The sequence below is a fragment of the Alternaria atra genome, assembly GCF_907166805.1.
Source record: "Alternaria atra isolate CS162 genome assembly, contig: 35, whole genome shotgun sequence".
Lineage (NCBI taxonomy): Eukaryota > Fungi > Ascomycota > Dothideomycetes > Pleosporales > Pleosporaceae > Alternaria > Alternaria atra.
The window spans coordinates 233,109-253,952 of NW_025091334.1; the positions used below are offsets into that span (position 1 = coordinate 233,109).

The window sequence follows — 20,844 nt, forward strand, 5'->3', positions numbered from 1 at the left end:
AAATCTGCCAAGACCACAATCGATCAGATATCCACACTAACATCTCTGACGTCGGCGTCGATCAATTGCAGCGTCAACGGTCAGGTCCGACAATCGCTGGGAATGCCTGCAAAGATCCATGTACATGACAAAAGTGCTTTTCCACATGGCTACTAGGCACCGTTTCTGAAGGCTTGGTAGATCCACACGCCTGTATTTGCACAAGTTTTTGATCTCCACGTCAACACGTGACCGACGCGTCGGACGCGTCCACGCTAGTGGCAACCCTTCTAGATCTCATCCAGCATCGGCCTGGTAATCCACAAGTCCCCTCCAACAGACCTTCACCATCCGATCTTCAGGAACTCATCGGCTGCCCCGCAAATCTCAGAGGCGACATCCAGCGACCCAAACGCGATCTTCACGACGACAAACCCCACGCGCATCGCGGCTCAAACGTCCCCACCGCCAGCCTCAGTCGATTGTTCCAGCCCCAGATTCGAGAAGCCGTCTCTTCGTATACAACGATTGAATCTGCCATGGCACGCGGCAAGAATGTCGAGATCAGCGAGTATGAGCGGAAACGGCAGGAGAATATTGCAAAGACGCAGGCGCTACTGCGCAACCTCGAGATGGAGGCAGCAGAAGCTGGTCTAGGTCCCACAGGCAAGGCGAAGACGTCTGTACCTTCCAGACCAAAAGTAAAGAAGCCGACGCCGAAGAAGATCAAGCAAGAAGAAGTTGTGCCGCGGAGGACATCCTCACGGTTAAAGGGCATTGTGGCAGACAGTGAAGTTGCAAAGCGTAAAGCAGAGGACGAATATGTCGCCTTACAAGCTGCGGATCGTGCGAAGAGACAACGCGTTAGTGATGCGTTTAACTTCAGTGACATCGTCGTAGCAGGCAAGGACTGGAACAGGAGTGGAAACTTCCTCTCTGTTGGCCCTGCGGATCCGTATGCTCGGACATTCGACTACAATGACGTCAAGGAGACTACGGACAAAGAGTTGCGTGCACTGCGGGAACGCATGAGTGGCCTGCAACTATGGGAAGACTTTGAGCCGAATGAGATAAAGATTACACCGGAGCGCATATATTCCATGGGATTTCATCCCACAACCGAAAAACCATTAGTGTTTGCGGGCGACAAGCTGGGTAACTTGGGTATCTGTGATGCCTCCCAGAAAGCCGCCGAAGTCAAAGTAGAAGACGACGAAGATGCAGATCGCGAAGGACCGACCATCACAACCTTAAAACCGCATACACGCACAATCCACACCTTCCAGTTTAGCCCCCATGATGCAAACGCACTCTACACCGCGTCCTACGACTCCTCTGTTCGTAAACTAGATCTCGCCAAGGGTGTCGCAGTGGAAGTCTACGCCCCCTCCGACCCCGACTCCGAAGCTCCCTTATCCGGACTCGAAATATCAAAAGACGATCCTCACACGCTCTACTTTTCCACCCTGGACGGTGAATTCGGCATCTACGATATGCGAACGCCCTCTGAGAAGGCAGCAGGACTACAAGTCTTTCAACTTTCGGACAAAAAGATCGGAGGTTTCACTCTGCATCCTCTTCATCCGCACCTCGTCGCAACCGCTTCCCTAGATCGCACACTGAAGATCTGGGATCTGCGGAAGATTACCGGCAAAGGAGAGAATCGGTCACCAGCGCTCGTGGGAGAGCATACGAGTAAACTGTCCGTGTCGCATGCTGCGTGGAATTCTGCGGGGCAGGTTGCTACTGCGAGTTACGACGATACAATCAAGATCCACGATTTTGGCAACTGTGCGGAGTGGAAGGTAGGGACGGAGATGGGAGAGGAGGACATGGAACCGAGTGTGGTAGTACCACACAACAACCAAACTGGACGATGGGTTACCATGTGAGTTTCGCCCTATGGGGGAGGGATGGAGGTGGAACTCCCTCACACCTCTAATACCTACCCTTATACCCTCCCACCTCTAACAAACATTCTTTACTAATAATTCGTACCAGACTCCGAGCACAATGGCAGCAGTTTCCCCAAGACAACGTCCAACGTTTCTGCATTGGTAACATGAACCGTTTTGTCGATATCTACACTGCAAAGGGGCAGCAACTTGCGCAACTTGGGGGCGAGGGCATCACGGCGGTGCCAGCTGTTGCAAAGTTTCATCCTACCATCGACTGGGTGGCTGCGGGGACTGCTAGTGGGAAGTTGTGTTTGTGGATGTAATGTGAAGGGAGGGGAAGAGTAATGGAGGAGAAGAAGAGTGAGCGCTGGTTAGTGAAGTTGTAGTTTGGTCTTCATCTTGATACCCCCCCAGGAGGTCTTTTGCAAATTGCGCGCTACATTCTTTCATATTGGTTGTGTTACACCGCTGTTTCTTTGCGAAGAGTAAATCATTCATGCATGATTCCGAACAGCCTAGAAGATTATCGCATCATCGCATTATTGATTTTTGCGACGCGTGCATGTATGCGATCTATTGTGAACCATCGTCTGCTATTTCCTCGGCCAAATAGAGTAGTATCTCCATAGTATCGACAGGGGGCGGAACAGCGGTTCGTGCAATGCTTGAAAGAAGGGTAGCCGCATGCATACCATGAGGAATCTGCTGTTTGCTGTTGTTAAAGGTGTCTACCTAGATGGTACCGTGGCTCGAAAGCAGACTGGAGACTTCCTTGGAGTGAGTGCAAAATTGATGATGCTCTCTGTCATGGTAGCACAGACGTCCGACATATCCACCGCACACCATCTTCCGCGTCTGTCTTCATACTCTCCAAATAACCGGTCGTATCTGCTAGCAAGTTACCCCAAAGCAAAGCGCTGGAGGCAATACGAGATTTGGTGGATTTCTATTTCCGGATGTGGCAATGGAAGACGGTAGTGTAGGAGCACTAAGATAAGCGGGTGTGGCACCACACCAGCCAGCGCCAGCGGGGATTGTGAAATCCTTCGCCAGCCTCGTTTTATCCTAGTCCCCTTGCCTGGTACTGTGCCACGAAGTTGTTACCATGGTACCTCTTCATTGAGGGCGTGTAAACTGAAGTCACCGCCACACGGAGGCGCTCCGACGTGGAACACGTGTGTGATGAGAATACGATGGTGGAAGCAGCTATTGAGATGGAGCCTGAACGAAATGCAGCGGTCAGCTACTATGACTATCGATACTGACATGTGGAAAAATGTTTCAAATGCTACCGCTGCCACCGCACGGAACCATGTGCATACCGCCGCCCGTTATCGCTTAAGCAAGCAAGATGCAAGTGGCTGATGGTGGGAAAACCGCACCCGACATGGAACCACTATAATAGGTCACACAGCCAGTCCAACTCCCTAGCCTTGCATCTTGTGACATGGAAACACGAGGTCATGACCAACGACGATAATCCGGAGCAGCGTGCGGTATACGGCACGGTACGATACGTCAGGGTAAAGATATGACGTTCCTTTGTCGGACACGCTTTTGATTCCTGATGCAACGCTGCCGGCTAGTCCGGTCCCTCTCGCGTCACTGTTTCCAGTGATATTGACTGGGTTGATCATCGCCTGAAACATGCTTAGGGCGAGCTTTAAACGGCCGGGACATTACTGCGAAGGGCATGGTCTAGGGATTTTGCGTTGGTGCAGGGACCATACGAGGAGTGACGATGGCGCCCACGGTGGGGAAATAGGTGGATTGTCAATGTTACTTTACTTAGCAGATTAGTAGATTTGGAAGATGGCAGAACAAACCCCTCATCATCCGTGTGTATAAAGGAGTCTGCCAACGGCGCAAACAAAGTACCTCATCCTCAGCAAACTCTCAAAAGCAATTAGCAGCAATAATCACTTGAAGCTCCTCCCTTTTCTCAACCTTTGCTCCTGTCAAAGAAAACACTCGCTTTCGATACTATTCTTCTCATATAACCAGCAAGATGAAGTACACAATCGCCCTCTCCGCCCTCGCCGCCAGCGCAATGGCAACCTACTCCTCCGACTGCGCCGAGCCCTCGCACACCAAGACTGTCACCACCGGCGAACCTTCTGCGACGCCCACCCCACCCGCCGTCGACAACGGCTACTTCGGCGTCGTCTCCGCGCGCTCTGCCTCCCCCATCCACCTCCAATCCCTCACCGCACGCGGCGGCAAGTTCTACCTCGGCGGCGGACCCCCCTCTTCTTACTGCCCCGCTGAAACCATCGGCGCGGAGAACTGCCCACCGGGTAACAGCACCGTTCTCACTGGCGGTGCCGGCACCCTCTCTCTCGGTGTTGTGGTCCCTGGTGGCCAGCAAGTCTACGTTGCGCCCGACGGTGCGTTGAGCTACACAGTCGCACACAGCGCGTACATCCCCGAGGGCAGCGACATCGATGGCTTCAGCCGGACTGCTCCCACAAATGGGAATGCGTTCGGGTACTTGAACTTTGAGACAGGCTTCGTTGCTTGCCCGGCTGCTGAGGGAGAGGGATACCAGGTCTACGGTCAGATTACGACGGGTACCTTTGGTGACGACTGCTTGGGCTTCAGCGCTCTTACCGTTGCGACTGAGAAGCCTGGTGCGTGGCAGTACTAGGATTCCCGCGAAGCACCTGGAAATGGTGATAGTGAGGAACTTTAATGTCTGTCTATTCGATGTAATGGGATGGGGTAATGAACACTGATGAAGTGGATGCATACATTTATGGTGTATATACGACGCTCCTTAATGACTTGGGCACAAAAAGTAATATAATAGTAATGCCTCAATATGCTTCTTCTTCCCTCATATCGTGTCTTCCAATACCTCTCTAATGCGATTAACCTCTTCCTCAGCCGTGCCTTTCACATCTGTCCGAACAGCCACCGTCTTCTCTCTACCCCTCATGCCCTTGATAACCTCAACATCAGACTTTGCAACTCGAAGCGTATTAGCAATGACTTCCCTCACTGCCTTGTTTGCCTCGCCATCTTTTGGTTGAGCCGCAACGCAGATGTCGATACGCTCATCCGATACCGCTGCGATGCCCTCGCGGTTCGCACTAACCCCAGGCTTTACATGACAGAGCAATTGAATAGTCCCTGTGCAATTCCTCGCGGACTTTGAGGCCACGAAACGGATCGCGGGACCGGACATGGACGGCGTCGGGGTCGAATAAGATAGAGCGCATGTGACTGCGATGACCGGTGTGTAAGAAGGTCAGCTGGCTTCGCGTCTGATGCGGCTGAATCGCCAAAGCCGATTGCAGCCGCCCATTCCTCGCTCGGATTAGCATGGCTAACGCGCCTAACCAATCGCGCTCCCAGTGGCTTGCCCCAAACACCCCCAACCTGTACTGCCTACGAAAACAACAAACCTTTACATTGCAATCGTCCTTTAATAACGTACGGGCTACATGTCTTCTCAATTCCACTGCATGTGAAAAATGCCACGTTGCTACCGATGACCCCGTCCCACCTACCTAAAGCGAGATGGCGGCAAGTTGCGGTAGTGGGGGCTTTCTTACGGTACCAGACCTAAGATAAAGAACTACTTCCCCTAAGTGATAAATTTGACGAGAGCCTCATCGATGTTTCCCTTAAGTACAGGTGTACACGATGCAACGAAAATTCAGCGACACACAATTACCTAAGAGCTTGCGCGGTCCAGAGATAAAAGGCAGACTGCCTGCACCCATTTTGTAGATTTGTATTTCCATAAAATTCCTCGTTCTTGACAACGTAGTTAAAGTTGAGAGTGTAATTGTACGCATTGCGATATAAGCACCTTCTCTTTGCATTGCTGGATAAGCTTATTCCTTTGATCATCGCTATAGAGATTAATCACAAAAGGTAAGAGATTGCAGCGATTGCTTTTTATGACGTGGTATGCGATGTGGTGGTTGGTTGTCTGGAAGTCGCAGAAGTGCGACGAACAACCCACAAACAAAGCCCTCTCTCTCTCTCCACCACCTTATCCAACAAAACCGTTTGCGAATAATAACACTAACATCCTTCCCAGCAAAATGACTTCCGCACCCACAATACAGCCCAAGTTCTTGCCCAACAGGCATGACCTAGGCATCGTCGCAGTCGGCTTCAGCGGCGGCCAGGTAAGCCTTGCCCCCATTCACCTTACCTAGAAACAACACCAACCAACAATGCATTTCAGCCCAAAGCCGGCGTCGACGCCGCCCCCATGGCGCTCATCGAAAACGGCCTCATCAAGCAACTAGAAGAAGACCTAGAATTCAAAGTCAGCTACGATGGCCAAGTCCACAACTACACCGAGCTCCAGCCCTCAGAAGACCCAGACTACCGCGGCATGAAGCGACCCAAATTCGCCTCAGCCGTAACAAAGCAAGTTTCGGACCAAGTCTACGCCCACGCCTCTTCGGGCAAACTCGTACTCACACTCGGCGGCGACCACTCCATCGCCATCGGCACCGTCTCCGGTACCGCAAAAGCCATCCGCGAGCGTCTGGGCAAGGACATTGCGGTCATCTGGGTCGATGCACACGCTGATATTAACACGCCTGAGACGAGCGACAGCGGGAATATTCATGGTATGCCGGTTAGTTTCCTGACGGGATTGGCGACGGAGGAGCGCGAGGATGTGTTTGGTTGGATTAAAGAGGAGCATCGGTTGAGCACGAAGAAGTTGGTGTATATCGGGTTGAGGGATATCGATAGCGGGGAGAAGAAGATCCTGAGGGAGCATGGTATCAAGGCGTTTAGTATGCATGATATCGACAGACATGGTATCGGAAAGGTCATGGATATGGCCCTGGGCTGGATTGGAAGCGACACACCTATCCATCTCTCCTTCGACGTCGACGCTCTCGACCCCATGTGGGCGCCCAGCACCGGTACTCCTGTTCGTGGCGGTCTGACTCTCCGTGAGGGCGACTTCATCGCAGAGTGCGTTGCCGAGACTGGTCAGCTCATCGCGTTGGATCTCGTTGAGGTTAACCCCAGCCTTGATGCTGAGGGTGCTGGCGACACTGTCCGCGCTGGTGTTTCAATTGTTCGTTGCGCGCTTGGTGACACTCTTTTGTAAGCATGTATGGTTCATGGAGTTCTAGAGACATTTGGTCAGGGTAGACATAGATGATACGTGTAGACGATCAATGACGCAAGTTTACATGGCATTTGCACCATGATTCAAGAAGCTTCACTACTATTCGTAATATCAGTCATGCTATCGTGTACGTATAAGATTTATGTACTGTCTTGTTTTACTGGGAACCAAAAGGGTATGCTGACTGTAGAAGCTTCGCGGCTGTACATATTTCCAGGCAATGATGAACCTTTGCGACAAATGGTGTTTACATGCACAGTAGCAGAGTGATCATGTAGTTCAAACTTGCAAACAGGATAATTTTAGACGGCAGCAATGCATCGTTTGGTTTCTTATCGATGCATCAGGATACAAAGGAATTGAGGCCAGTTCTAGTATACATATGTAGCTGTCCGCGGCAATGTAGGCTTTCCATTGTGCCCTCCATCGCCGCTATTACTTCTTGGAGCCCACCTGACGTCTTCAGGTCCATATCGTCTTGAAGGGTACCCAGGAATGATTATGGCCTCTCTTGTTGGTGATGGTCGAATATTGGGTGTCCGATTACCACCGGGATGCGCGACCATACTATCGTCAGAATCATCTCCGCTCTGGGTCTCTTCCCTCTGGACATCATGAGGTCTAGCTGGAATGGTGCTGGCGTCTCGATTGTCTTCATAGGTCCGACGTTCTTCTGCCCCGCGCCGAGCTTCCGCCTCAGTGCGGCGATCATAGGCTGCCGCGTAGCGCGCCATCTCGTTCGATGATGGCTCACTATCGACATTGGCAGATTTAGGGTCACTTCGGGTTTCCTTAGCTGGATCTCTTTGTCGCCGGCTTGGGGGTTCGCGCTTGACGGGATGATACACTGGATACCCTGGTTTCTGCTGGGATCGTCCATTTGTAACCAGAACGACATTTGCCTGTGGTTCTGCTGAAGTAGGCCTGGGTGGTGTGATTGGCCTGGATTGAGACGTTCTGTAGGTTGGTCCTGATCTCCGGGATCGTCCACTTGTAGCTGGCTCCACAAATACCCATGGTTCTGCTGAGGTAGGCCTAGGCGGAGGATATCTGTAGGTTGATACCGTCGGTCGGTTTCTAGCTTCGGCACGTTTGTTAGACTGCGCTTCTTGGTGCGATTCATCACTAGAATAACCACTCTCAAGAAAATGCAACAGGCCAGTCAAGCGATTCACGTCAAGAAGTGGTCTACTTGCGACAGATCCTGAGCGATCATTCGCCGAGTTAGGTTTGGTATCAGTATGCTCATCTTTTGGCTTGCGCTTCTTGGATCTTCCCTCAACAGGCGCCCTATGCTCTTGCGAGGCCAAGCTGGGATCTGAGCCTGAGGTCGGCTGCACAGGAGCAGATTGAATAGAGAGACGTCCGGTTAATGCTGCTAGCGATTCACCGCGGCGCGAAACCGACGGCGAGTTTTTCAAGATAGACTTTCCAGGGGAAGCTGAGCGTGGTAGCGGGTCATGTTTAGGCCCAGGAGGGCTGACGGGCATAACCGGGAAACGAGTAAGGCGTTCTTTTCTCATTTGTGTTTCCTCCGTATCAGGCTCCGCTAATCGAGGAGTTCGAACAGGAGGTAGTATGCGCACTGAACTGTCAAACCGAACAGATCGCGGGTTATCCCGATCTCGATTGTGGTGATCTCGTTTTTGAACCCACGGATCAGATTCGGAATGATAGCGATTAGCTTGGCTGGCCGGTTTCTTATCCGCCGAGTTGCATGTGGGGCAGGAGGTACTGGAGCGTGCATAGCCCTGTGCATAGCAGCTTTTGTGGATCCAGTGATAACAGGAAAGTCTGACAGCATCGGTCGCAACACTTAGCGGTGAAGTACAGAGTCTGCAACGGATTGCGGGAACTGCTGGAGAATCAGGATATCTATCCATGCTCTTGGGTGCGGCTGCTGAGTAAGGTAAAGAAGAAGTTGAAGACGCTCGTGGTGATGTTCTGTCCATTTTCCCTCTCTTGGGAGTTTGATGGGTGTCTTTTCCACTTCCTTTATCGCCGCCGCGTGCACCGTCCGCTCCGCTACGCAGACCGCTCATACCAAAGCCACTGGAGTCAAAGTGCTCATCGCCGCCGCTGTTCTGCATGAATACGCGAAATATATCGTCGGCGTTTAAGAAGTCGAAGTTTCTTACGGCTCGTGGTGGTGCTTCGTTCGTCTCTTCTCTCCCAGAAGGATCACTCACTCTAACGAAAGAGATAGTGTCGTCATGGTCGGTGTTCACATCTTCCGAGACTTTTGTTGATACTGAAGGTTCGTAGATCTCCCTTGATAAAGACTCGCTCTCATCTTCAACAAACGCTCCTGGAGGAACATGGCAGTCGTTGACGACTATACGGGGGACCGGCACATCAGGCTGGGCTGGTGACACCAAAGCGGCAGTATCAGGAGACTCAGTACGTGCTACGCTCTCAGACCGAGAGATATCCGATGCTGTAAGTCCTACAGTTTTCTCCGAACCGCTTCGTTCGAGACTCGGTGGTGACTGCGTGACATCCTCAGATTCGGAATGTTCATCGAAACATTCAGAAGATCCAGTTCCATCGGTAGTGTCATCATCTAGCTCTAGGCAGCATAATCCTTTGAAAGCATACTCTGACGAAGGATCTGAGCTCGCTTCCTGGATATGGTTTGCGAGAATATGGCAGTTCCACCGAGATTTTGGCTGGTGCTGAAGCATGTTCTGAATCCACTTTGACAGTGCCATATCGCATGATGGCCCCGTTGCATTCTCGAGCATCTGTACCCAACTAGCAACGGCCTCAAGGTTATGATGATACTCTTTAACGTGAGTTCCGTGGGCTGACATGTGGGTTTTCAGTCCATCGAGTGTATGACGCTTCAAAACTGTCCACATCTCCAGGAAAACGCAGCCGAGAGACCATATGTCAGAAGATGTATTACGTTCAACAAACGCCATCACCTCTGGTGCACAGTAGCGTGGTGTTGTTGGCAGAGCGGTCTCCGTGGTACTATTGTCACACCCGGACCAATCCAGTGATGTTCCGAAATCAGTCAAGTAGACCTGGTCATGCTTGATGAGTACGTTGGATGGTTTGATGTCCTTATGACGTATACGATTGTCATGTAGATACGAAAGCGCCGAAGTGAGACAGCCGAAGAAGGGTCTCAGGAAGGACCGGGATGTGTCATCAAGATCAGCTTTTTCCAGGAACGTCTGCAGGTTCATGTCCGCCACCGGAAGCATGATAATGGCCACGAACTTTCTGTCGCTATAACTTCCAGCGAGTTTCACAAGATGTCTATGTGATAGACCTTTGAGATTCGACAACTCCTTGGTGAAAGCACGCAGAACCTGCTTGTCCTATTGGATGAGAAGCTTTGTCAGTATAGTCATCCTCACAGTTTGTGTAAAAAACGTACCTTTCGGAAAGTTTTCCCTCTTGATATGAGCTTCCGTGCATATTCCTTATGGCTGATCGTGCTCACAACATGATCAACGTATCCAAAACCCCCCTTCCCTAATTCACCAAGTTTCTTCAAAGGCACATCTTTCGGATTGCTGAAGTGGCCGTGCCGTGCTTGCCGTTCGAGATCGAGGGCTTCCGTATGGTAGACGAGATGCTGCAGCTCTAGGAATTTGAGTCGTGCGGAGTGGTCGCGTAGTGCTTCGGGTAAGGTGGCGCCAGAGAATGGGAAAGATACGTCTGTGCATCCATCGGCAATGAAAGCATCGATTGCGTTGAGTTCTCCAATCATTCTTAATATGCTGTAAATTCTTGGAATGCGACTCCACGCATCTCTCGAACTGCGCACCAAGACTTCTGCGATGTTGCAGATGTCACTCTCGGTAAGGTGCTTATCAGGCCCTTCCGCGTCTTCTGGGAACCATCTTCGTAAGAGGTCTTCTTCGTAGCCTTGCTGCGCCATGGAGTTGCGACTGCATGAGCAGTACTCCTATCCGTAGGGCTTGGATATGTTGCGCACGAATAGCATATTCGAGAGTGATACAGGCAGCTCTAGTACCAGCCTAGAGAGACAGAAGCATAGCCGTAGGATAAGGTTGTGGGAGATGTGATAAGGCAATGTCGCTGTGAGACGAAAGACGGGCGGGGTAGTGGTAACCGCCTATGTAGTGTGCTCAGCCTCCACCTCCATAGCCTTAGGCAGCCTGTCAACCATCGATCACACATCTACTGCGCCACATAGCAGTGATATGTAATCCAATAGCACTAGGTCCAGACGTCGTATTCATGTGTCAGCTCCGAACGTATAGCTGGGTGATCCAGCCGGATGTTGCTTATTCTGATTGTAACGCGCATGCTGTGCGGGTTGGAACGTTGTATCGCTCTCGATACATTTCCTCCATGGTATCGATACGATGGAGGTTTCCAGAGGAAGCATCCGAGAAAATTGTTGAAATCCTTCCAGTGCGCAGATGCGGCCAATGCAATGACGATAAGGGTTGTCGAGGTAGTGGTGACACGCTATTTCACGCTAGGTTTTGGTGGGGCCGCGAACGCGTCCGCCGTTAGCCCCAACTTGTCATCGCCTTCCAGTCTGCCTGAATTCGCTCATTTCTTATCCATTTCGCAGGAAGCTTGTATACGTGACATGCGAGGCTGATGCTTGAACCAGTCATGACGATACGATGCCATTATGTACGCGGAGCTGTTTGTCAGTTCGGCGTAAATCGCTTCACATTTGCAACCGGTCAATGCAAGTGGCGGAGTTGCCGGTGGTGAACAGTCGAGTGGCTGCCGGTACACATTTCCATTCGTCTAATGTCGAACCTAGACGCTAAAGCAACTTTGCATCCGTGCACTTGCCGCGATGATCTCGATTGGATTGACATGCAGCTCATCACAGCGCCCGCACGAGGCTGAACATTGGCATGGGAATCATTGCTATAACGACTTCCCCACAACTCTTTCATGATCCCAGCCTGATCACAATTGCTCAAGAATTCCCCCTGGCCATGTCACGACCGTACAACGATTGCGAAGATCGCAGCCCAGGCTGTACTAGGAACACTGCCGAGGTTTGGTACTGTGTGGATTGTGCTAGTGAGTTCTGCGAGCCTTGTTGGCAGCAATTTTTGGCGCATCGCGGTGGGAGAACAGGCAGAGACGGATCACACGAGAAGGTAGAGTATCATGTGTATGAAAAACTCAAGAACATACTAGAGCCAAGGTACACCAAAGACGACGTAGAAAAACTCCACGAGGATGACCTGGCCACTACCTGGTTCGGTACGATTCGTACCCAAAGAAGAGCTCAGATCACCACTGACATTATCGAAGGTATAAAAAGGGATGGTGATACCGAACGACATGACAGTTTGACGAGAAGAGACGGCCAGTCGGACCGTCAGCAATTCCTCGACTATGATGTGTATTCAGCTTTGTTAGGCAGTCCGCTCAAAAGCGGTAAAGAAAAGTATCCGCGACTGGTTTCTTTCATTGGTCAAACGAGTAATAATCCCATCAATTCATGTCCCAATAGTTTCAATGGCACTGACCATGCACCAGATGCCGGGAAAAGTACACTGATCAAGATGCTCATTCAACTACGAGGGGCCGGCAATCTAGCGAATCAGTATCCTTCTCCCATCGTTGGCTTGAGGCGTCTAGAGCCACAAGCTGGGAATGAGAGACCTGGTAATGATCCAGTCGAGCACATTCCAACATCCGCCGATGTACATTTGTACGCAGATCCCATGAGCGTCAGCTCACGAACACCTCTGTTGTACGCAGATTGTGAAGGCTTGGAGGGGGGAGAGAACCCACCAACTGGTGCCCAAGAAAACCGCAGGGCCCGGTCGAATCCTGATTGGCTCTCTGCGCGGCTGACTCCTGGCCGCATACGATCATTGGCATGGGCCACTGCAGGTACCGAAAGAGCAAAAAGAAGCTATATCGTGAAAGAGTTGTACCCGCGCATCCTTTATACTCTCTCAGATGTGGTAGTCTTTGTTATGCAGAGCACAAATTCCAAGTATGGGCAACGTCTCCTCTTAGGCTCTATTTGCTTACTCTTCCTCAGAACGTTCGAAGTATCAACCCTGCAGCCCTTATTGCAATGGGCTGACGCATCCTTGGAGACATCTGTCAACCAGCCGACGCTTCCCCATGCGATTATTGCACTGAACGAATGTGAACCAAGTGTCGAGCCAAATGAATGGGACAGTATATCGGCAACGAACAGCTTGTTGGCAGCCAACAAACACTGTATCGACCCTAGACATGGGCATCCCTTCTTTATCGGTCTGGCCGAGAGCTGGAGAGGAAAAGGACGACGCATTAGATCCATCCTTGATTTGATACTTTGCTATTACTCCACGTTTCAGGTTATACGCATACCACGCGGAGGTAGATACCAGCTATTACACGACCAAGTAAATAGCTTCTACCAGGTGATCACGGCTTCGTGCGAAAAGTCCTTCAATTCCCGGAAGCGAGCGAACATGCTCTTCAGATCTTTTGAGCTGGACGTGCATTTCCAAGCAGTATTCAGTCATTTCTCACGTACACTGACCATGCCTTTCGACTTCATTGCCATGTCCCTACTCACCAATCCGATACCCAATGACTTTGGTGGTCATATGCTCCAACTCGCACTTGCCATACAGGCTCACGATAAGGAATCCAAAAGTGCTCATGAGAGGACGCGCAAAGCTACTTCCATCTTTGATCGCATGTCTAGACTTGTAGCTTGCAGCATTTCTCTCGATTGCGTCCGTCATCGAAAAGGTACGTAATATTAGGCATTCTCGTTGCATGTTTTCCCTTCCAATGTCTAAATCTCAAACGCTCAGCATAAGGGTATTTTCGCCATGCGAGTAGCAATGGAGTACATAGGAGCACCAAGCTTTTCGTGTAGCTCGAAACCTAGCTCCTGGTTACTGCCTCCTATGTCGAGTGTATCACTAGATGCTCTTAGTACCGGTGGTTTCTTCTTTTTCCCAATCATTCACTTCTCTTTCCTCTGACGCATCACAGGCTCTGCTCTGGATCACTTTGTTTATTACATGAACTACTGCGAGTTCTCAGTGGAGACCTTTTGGAGCCAACATCTCACTTGCGAATTTCGCAACGGTTCGTATCGATGCGTAAACGTTGGCGCTAACCATGATCCGAAGGGGCACCAGAACGCCAAAGGCAAAGTAATACCAGGCGATTTCGAGTCCAGCTTTCAACCGGAAATTTATCTTCCAATCTGGAAGAACGCAATTCGATCGCAGATGCGCGACATCGATCTCGAACTTGAGAATGCCTCACGACGAGCTCCAAGCTACTCCAGGGAAGCCTACATGATGCAGGTTCATCACGACACCATGATCGCGTTTTATGATACTGTGGGCTCAGCTGCTGGAATCTTGAGTCATGCAACATGCTTCTGCTGTCTTATGCAATCACCTGAGCACGCCCTCCGTTGTGGTCATGTGCTCTGCACACAGTGCGTGCGGGCCCATGGGGAGCTTTCGCATGATAACATCAGCACGCGAGCTGTGGTCAGCCTAAAATGCTGCCCCATGCACCCTACAGAGACGCAATGGGAAATACCATGTCTCGTCAGATTTAAGCCTGAACACGCTGGAGTTCGTCTATTATGCCTTGACGGGTGAGTGGTTCCCAATTACCGGTGGAGGTTCTTAGAGACCCACGAAGTCCAAATAGATCGAGCAAAGGCCTTGCGTAGCTATGTTCACCAACAATCCCTACTTCCACCTCTTTCTTTGATCCCCTTCCAGTCCTCCAGATACTGACCCATATAAAGAGGTGGCATGCGCGGGATCGTTGAGATCGAAGTGCTACGAACCCTACAACAACAGATTGGTGACCGAATACCTGTTCAGGCATTCTTCGACCTAATTATGGGAACAAGGTAAGTTCTGACCAGTCCTAAATACCACAAGACTCACATCTTGAAGCACTGGTGGCATCATTGCACTAGCAATGGTGGCCAAAAATTGGAGCTTGAGGCGTTGTTCCGATAAGTTTAGAAGGCTGTGTAGTACCGCCTTCACACCACGGAAGCTACAAAGCATTCCTTTTTTGAAGCACCTGATAACTCTGAAGCTCACTTCGAAGTACTCGACAGGCCCTTTCAGAGAGACGCTGGTACAAAACTTTGGGGAAGATCATCTTTTTGGCAACTATGGAGAGCGAAGTTCCTATCTCAACACGAAGGTCGCCGTGACAACCACAGACAAAACCGGGTCGAAAGCAATTATCATTGCAAACTATAGCCGAAAGGAGGGTGATCACAACAAATTGCGTCCCGCGGAGTATGAATTCTTGAGACCTGACCGGCGCGAGTTCGGCCTTTCGATCGCAGACGCCGCAGCTGCCACATCAGCTGCGCCGAGCTTTTTCAAGCCATTTGAGCACGCTGACACTCATCGGACATACTTGGATGGTGCAATATACCACAACAATCCCGTTCGGCTCATGAACCATGAGAGAAAACTGCTGTGGCCCGATGTTGCTGATCATGCGCCCGATCTCTTTCTGTCCATAGGTACAAGTCAAAACAAGGCAGACTTGCGAGTCGATCAACCCGATTCGACAGCAGTACCTCCCGAATCAAGGCACGTATCTTTAACAGAACACGCTCACATTTCCCAAGAGTCTGACTTACAGCTGAAGGAGTCGTCACGCTGAACATGCACATGAGAAAAGTACTCGACAATCCACGTTTCACATGATGCCTCAGATCGTTACTACGATGGTATGATCTTCTAACGTTTAGGATGACCGTTAGATGTAGATTTCTAGACGAACTCTTCTGACAACCCGGCAGAAAAATCTCATGGATAACATTCTCGACGCCGAGAAAGCGTGGGAGCAATTTCGATCCGACGTGGCTCCGACGAGCGATGATGCATCACGATACGTACGCATCAACCCAGATATTGGACGTCAGCCGCCAAAGCTGGACGAAGTAAAAAAGATTGGAGAGTTGATTCGAGATGCTCGCAAAGCACTGAAAACACCAGAAAGCCGTACTCAGATTGCAAGGCTTGCACACATACTTGTGGCTAGTACTTTCTATTTTGAACTACGTAATGGACCTGTGTCGAATAGTGATGGAACTTTCTCTTGCGCAGGTACGCGACCGTCGTACGTGACACAAAGCGATTGCAGCTAACTGTTTCGCGAAGGTCACATTTGCTGTAGGTTCGAGGACGATTCTCCTTACCTCCCAGGCCTGGGTGAGTTCTTCGCAAAACGGCAGACTGTTACTTTCCAATCTTATTTCGAAATTGAGTTCGACCTGGACGGTCCTCGTACTCATCAGGTAAGCACTCTAATTATGGCTCCGGTCCTAAGCTGAACGTTCAAGATCCCTCTGTCGTTGGAAATAATTTCTGATATGCGACAATTGGCCTCGTTTCGAATGCCTGCTCCTGCTATACGAACGAGGAGTAAGGACTCGGAAATCAACATCTCGCTGCACATTCGAAGCCGCGATCTGACCCCCACTAAATACCACATAAGTGGATTCCCGCGGGCAGTCATGAAAGATAATGAACCCAAAAGTGAGTAGTAGCCAGAATCAGTCCGTTAGCAAGTGCTGATGTCATTAAGGCTCGGATAGCACGATTTCGCTGAGTGCAAGGAGGGATTCGACTCGCGAGCCTCTGGAATTACCCACTTCGGGCAGCATGCCGGAGTTGGATGCTTCACCGGGACGACCCGCAGCTGTCTACAGAGGTGTCTCAGAACAAACTACTTTGGTCGGCATTGAGCAGGCATTGACTGACAGAAGACTGGGACAGAGGTCGATATACACCTCGACTAATCGTCAAGCTGGCCGACAGCAACAGTCAGTCGACCTACCATCAGAACGAACGAGGAGCCATCGTGCGCCTCAAGACCCCACCCAGCATCGATACGCCATCCGTCCTAGGAGTACAATTCCAACGGAATTACATAGCAACGATGTATCTGTACCCAACAGACCGTTGCAACAGCATCAAAGCGAGAATACATCTCGTGTCGCTATCGGTTCCGCTGGCCAGATTAGAACTGCTCTGGCAAATGACTCTGAACAATCCTTGAATTCGAGTGGAATGATGGAAACTGGCCGTGTACAGGTTACCGAAGGTCGCGCTGAACGGTACGACCCAAGTTCCCAACCAGCGAGCAATGCTACCCGTGCCCCAGCTCTTCGACGTATGAGCGATCAGTCAAATATGCGACCAAGTAGACGGCCCGCATCACCTGCTGATGATGTCTTACTCCAATCAGCATATAGCAGAATCAGACAACAGTATCCGAGTGAATTGGAAGCACTCAGATCCGGCAATACCAACACACACGGCGGAAGCACTCTATCTTCGAACGTTGCGATATCCCCCAATCGACGGGCTGCAAGTGACAGTAAAGCGCAGACTCTAAGCAATACCAATCAAGCACGACCGATACCAAACCAAAGCCACAGGCAAGCTTCCTACCAAGGACCATCGCATCCCAGCCATGCAGCGATACAACGTCGAAAACCCTCCATGGAGCATCCGTTATCTTCTCTCAATCTGCCCACTGCCCTGGAACGACCTCCCCTTACACCGTCTCCAGGCCTGTCTTCAACAGCGACCGCACCAAGTGTGCAAACAACTTCTCCGTTGTCGGACATTTCTGATCGGGAAGATACGCCACCGCGAGAAAGGCGAAGACGATTTTTGCCTCGAAACATGCCTTCTGTGGTGTTCGGTGAGCGATGATTAGAGTGAGCTATCGAGCGCGTCTACGCTGGGACGAAGGAGGCTCAGTTAAGGCTATTCAGACTACGCGAGTTTGTGAAGTTGCTATATATAGAATTCAGGAGTCTTGCCCAGATTTGGCTATACCGTGAATCCTCACAACATGGCAGAGGGCATTCGAGACTTGGAACATTGGACATGCGCTTCGCGTCTACTACATGGAGGAAAACCAGTAACGCTGCCTTACGAAGCGATGAATGAGAGAATTCAATTTGTGATGTATGAAGAAGACCAGTTGATACTAAGACCATACGAACAGTCTTTTATCGAGTATTGCAACGTTGGTGAGGATGGGCCGTGACGGTTGACGATGGTGACATCTGGTGCTGCCAAGCATCTTTGCACTAAAGTTATTGCCGCCGCAAAGCCGGGGACGGCGGTGTGGAGAACATCTTTTCCTCCACTTACCATTCGTAAACAAGCTCGCCAACCTTGATCATGGCGGCAAGTTTCGTCTATTCGCATAGCCTTGCCGAGATTTATACTCCCCTAGATCACCTTTAATCTTCCTGCCTCAACCGCCAAGGTAGTTTTCACGTCTCCAAAATTTGCCCGGTCATGACGACATCTTCATTGTAACATCGCCTGCAGCAGATATCCGTAGCGTACCCACCCAGGGCTACGACCTCGCCATAGACGAACCAATGTCTTCGAATTATGCGAATAGATCGTGGAAGTCGCGTGTATTCCATCCCTCAAAGCGCAATGCCACGCCGAATAACGATCTTGATCGAGAGAACACGCGCCAAACGCATGGATCGGCTGCCTCGAGCAAGGCTGCCTGGTGGGAGACACGCCTTTTCAGTGGCATGATAAATGACATACGGCGACGGGCACCGTTCTACTGGAGTGACTGGAAAGATGCGTGGGACTATCGCGTTGTGCCTGCGACGATCTACATGTACTTCGCAAACATCCTTCCAGCGCTCGCCTTCTCGCTTGACATGTTCGAAAAGACGAATGAAAGCTTTGGCGTCAACGAGGTTCTCCTTGCCTCAGTGCTAGCCTCTGTCGTCTTCTCGCTCGCAGCAGCGCAACCTCTGGTCATCGTGGGCGTTACTGGACCGATAACCGTCTTCAACTACACCGTATACGATATCATCACCCCACGGGGAACGAACTACTTCGCGTTCATGTGCTGGATAGGCATATGGTCTTTGATCTTCCACTGGATACTCGCGATCACGAACTCCTGCAACGGTTTACGATACGTTACGCGCTTTTCCTGCGACATTTTCGGCTTCTACGTCGCGTTCATATATCTACAAAAGGGAATACAAGTCTTGATGAGGCAATGGGCTGTCAACGACGCGTCGGCATACCTTTCAATCATGATTGCTCTGCTGGTTACTGCGGTCGCATATATTTGTGGCATTGTTGGACAATCGTCGCTGCTTCAGCGTCACGTTCGGAAGTTTGTTGAAGATTACGGTACACCGCTTACCGTTATCTTCTTCACTGGTTTCGTGCATATTGGTAAGATGGCTGGCATTGAGTTGCTCAAGCTACCTACCTCGAAGGCGTTTTTTCCAACTACAGATCGTGGATGGTTCATACACTTCTGGGACATAAGTGTTGGCGACGTGTTCCTGGCTATCCCGTTTGCCGTACTTTTGACCATTCTGTTCTGGTTTGATCACAACGTTTCTAGTCTCATCGCGCAAGGCACTGAATTCCCGCTGCGCAAACCGGCAGGTTTCCACTGGGATATCTTCCTCCTAGGCATCACGACTGGGGTTGCAGGACTATTAGGCATTCCGTTTCCGAATGGTCTCATCCCACAGGCACCATTCCATACCACATCGCTTTGTGTTACACACACTGTATCCGATTCGGACGATGAAGAGAACAAAGGTCATGCCAAGCGGGTCGTCGACCACGTGGTAGAGCAGCGCGTATCGAACCTTGCACAAGGCCTCCTTACGCTGGGTACTATGAGCGGACCTCTTCTCGTCGTTCTGCACCTTATTCCACAAGCTGTGCTAGCAGGCTTGTTCTTTGTCATGGGTATTCAGGCACTAGAAGCAAATGGCATCACGCTCAAGCTCATCTTCCTCCTAAAGGATAAACATCTCACATCCCGATCCGACCCGTTGACACAAGTCAAACGCCGATGGGTGATCTGGGCTTTTGTCGGTCTGGAGCTTGTTGGCTTCGGTGCTACCTTCGCGATCACTCAGACAATCGCCGCGATTGGTTTCCCGGTCTTCATCTTCCTGTACATTCCAATGCGAACGTTCCTGATGCCGAACTTCTTTACACAAGAAGAATTGGGTATTCTTGATGCGCCAACTGCGAGTCCATTTACCATGGAGTCGGTGGGTGGTAATCACGGGCAGGTGGTGGAACCAAGCCCAAACAATCAGGTACTCGAGGAGAGCGAAGAGGCTGAAAGAGGTGAAAGGCGCAGTACGGGTGAAGAGAAGATGGGGGTTGTTGGAGGACCAAGTAGAAGGAGAAACAGTTTGCTGAGGAGAGATTGATCAAGCCCAATAGTTCGAGAGACTTTCAAAAAGCGAAAGTGGCGGCTGGAGCCACGGCCCTGTGCTACGTTGTAAAAAAAAATGGAGAGCAGAGATTTCAGCTTGCATCCTACACTAACGGCGAAAGTCGATATGCGGTGCCATACTTTCTTGGCACGTTGTAAATGATGACAGCAGAGTATAACAGCATGAATGCCGTATGTGGTGGTTGGGTTGACCAGTCCGTGGTTTGGAACGGGAGAACTACCTAATTGTGCCCAGGTGTGCTTGGCAGCTCACCGCGTCGCTCTTGGCATGATAGCGTCGAGTCGACGGACCTTCGAGATCGCCTACACTTATCCCCTTCCATCGGCCAAGACTCAGAGATATCGCCCGCTCCAATCAATGATCGGATTTAAATATACCGACTCCGAGCATGCGGGTGCCGGGCTACGTGGGTGGATCTAGACAAGCAGTTGCGGGCAACACTCCAATGAGCTTCGTAAGTGGGGGATCCTGGATTCGTGAAGCTGCTCGCAACTACTCAAAACTACCAGTGATAGCTCTTGACAATCGCCACTGAGACGGCATAGCGACCATAGTCCCGGAGGTTTATCGGCGGCTCTTCGGTGAGCTTACCTGGAGAAAAGTACAAGGCAGCG

General features: G+C 50.8%; 5 protein-coding genes across 5 annotated transcripts; 4 read left to right on the forward strand and 1 right to left on the reverse strand.

The window, feature by feature from the left end:
• Positions 1-518: 518 nt before the first annotated feature.
• Positions 519-2,200, forward strand: ALTATR162_LOCUS10994 (uncharacterized protein; the record flags this gene model as incomplete). Its single annotated transcript, XM_043318634.1, has 2 exons — positions 519-1,867; positions 1,981-2,200. The coding sequence occupies 2 exons, from the start codon at positions 519-521 to the stop codon at positions 2,198-2,200; spliced, it is 1,569 nt and encodes a 522-aa protein (XP_043174569.1).
• Positions 2,201-3,885: 1,685 nt separating this feature from the next.
• ALTATR162_LOCUS10995 (uncharacterized protein) lies at positions 3,886-4,524 on the forward strand (the record flags this gene model as incomplete). The annotated part of the gene is made up of 1 exon (XM_043318635.1): positions 3,886-4,524. One exon carries the CDS (start codon positions 3,886-3,888, stop codon positions 4,522-4,524), a length of 639 nt encoding a protein of 212 aa, XP_043174570.1.
• Positions 4,525-5,932: 1,408 nt separating this feature from the next.
• Positions 5,933-6,966, forward strand: ALTATR162_LOCUS10996 (uncharacterized protein; the record flags this gene model as incomplete). Its single annotated transcript, XM_043318636.1, has 2 exons — positions 5,933-6,019; positions 6,079-6,966. 2 exons carry the CDS (start codon positions 5,933-5,935, stop codon positions 6,964-6,966), a joined length of 975 nt encoding a protein of 324 aa, XP_043174571.1.
• Positions 6,967-7,486: 520 nt separating this feature from the next.
• Positions 7,487-10,882, reverse strand: ALTATR162_LOCUS10997 (uncharacterized protein; the record flags this gene model as incomplete). Its single annotated transcript, XM_043318637.1, has 3 exons — positions 7,487-8,068; positions 9,177-10,316; positions 10,376-10,882. The coding sequence occupies 3 exons, from the start codon at positions 10,880-10,882 to the stop codon at positions 7,487-7,489; spliced, it is 2,229 nt and encodes a 742-aa protein (XP_043174572.1).
• A 1,048-nt stretch (positions 10,883-11,930) lies between these two features.
• ALTATR162_LOCUS10998 (uncharacterized protein) lies at positions 11,931-20,203 on the forward strand (the record flags this gene model as incomplete). The annotated part of the gene is made up of 11 exons (XM_043318638.1): positions 11,931-12,426; positions 12,484-12,949; positions 12,998-13,704; positions 13,954-14,410; positions 14,732-14,839; positions 14,886-15,549; positions 15,758-16,064; positions 16,119-16,255; positions 16,301-16,496; positions 16,546-17,133; positions 18,312-20,203. The coding sequence occupies 11 exons, from the start codon at positions 11,931-11,933 to the stop codon at positions 20,201-20,203; spliced, it is 6,018 nt and encodes a 2,005-aa protein (XP_043174573.1).
• Between the last annotated feature and the right edge of the window lie 641 nt (positions 20,204-20,844).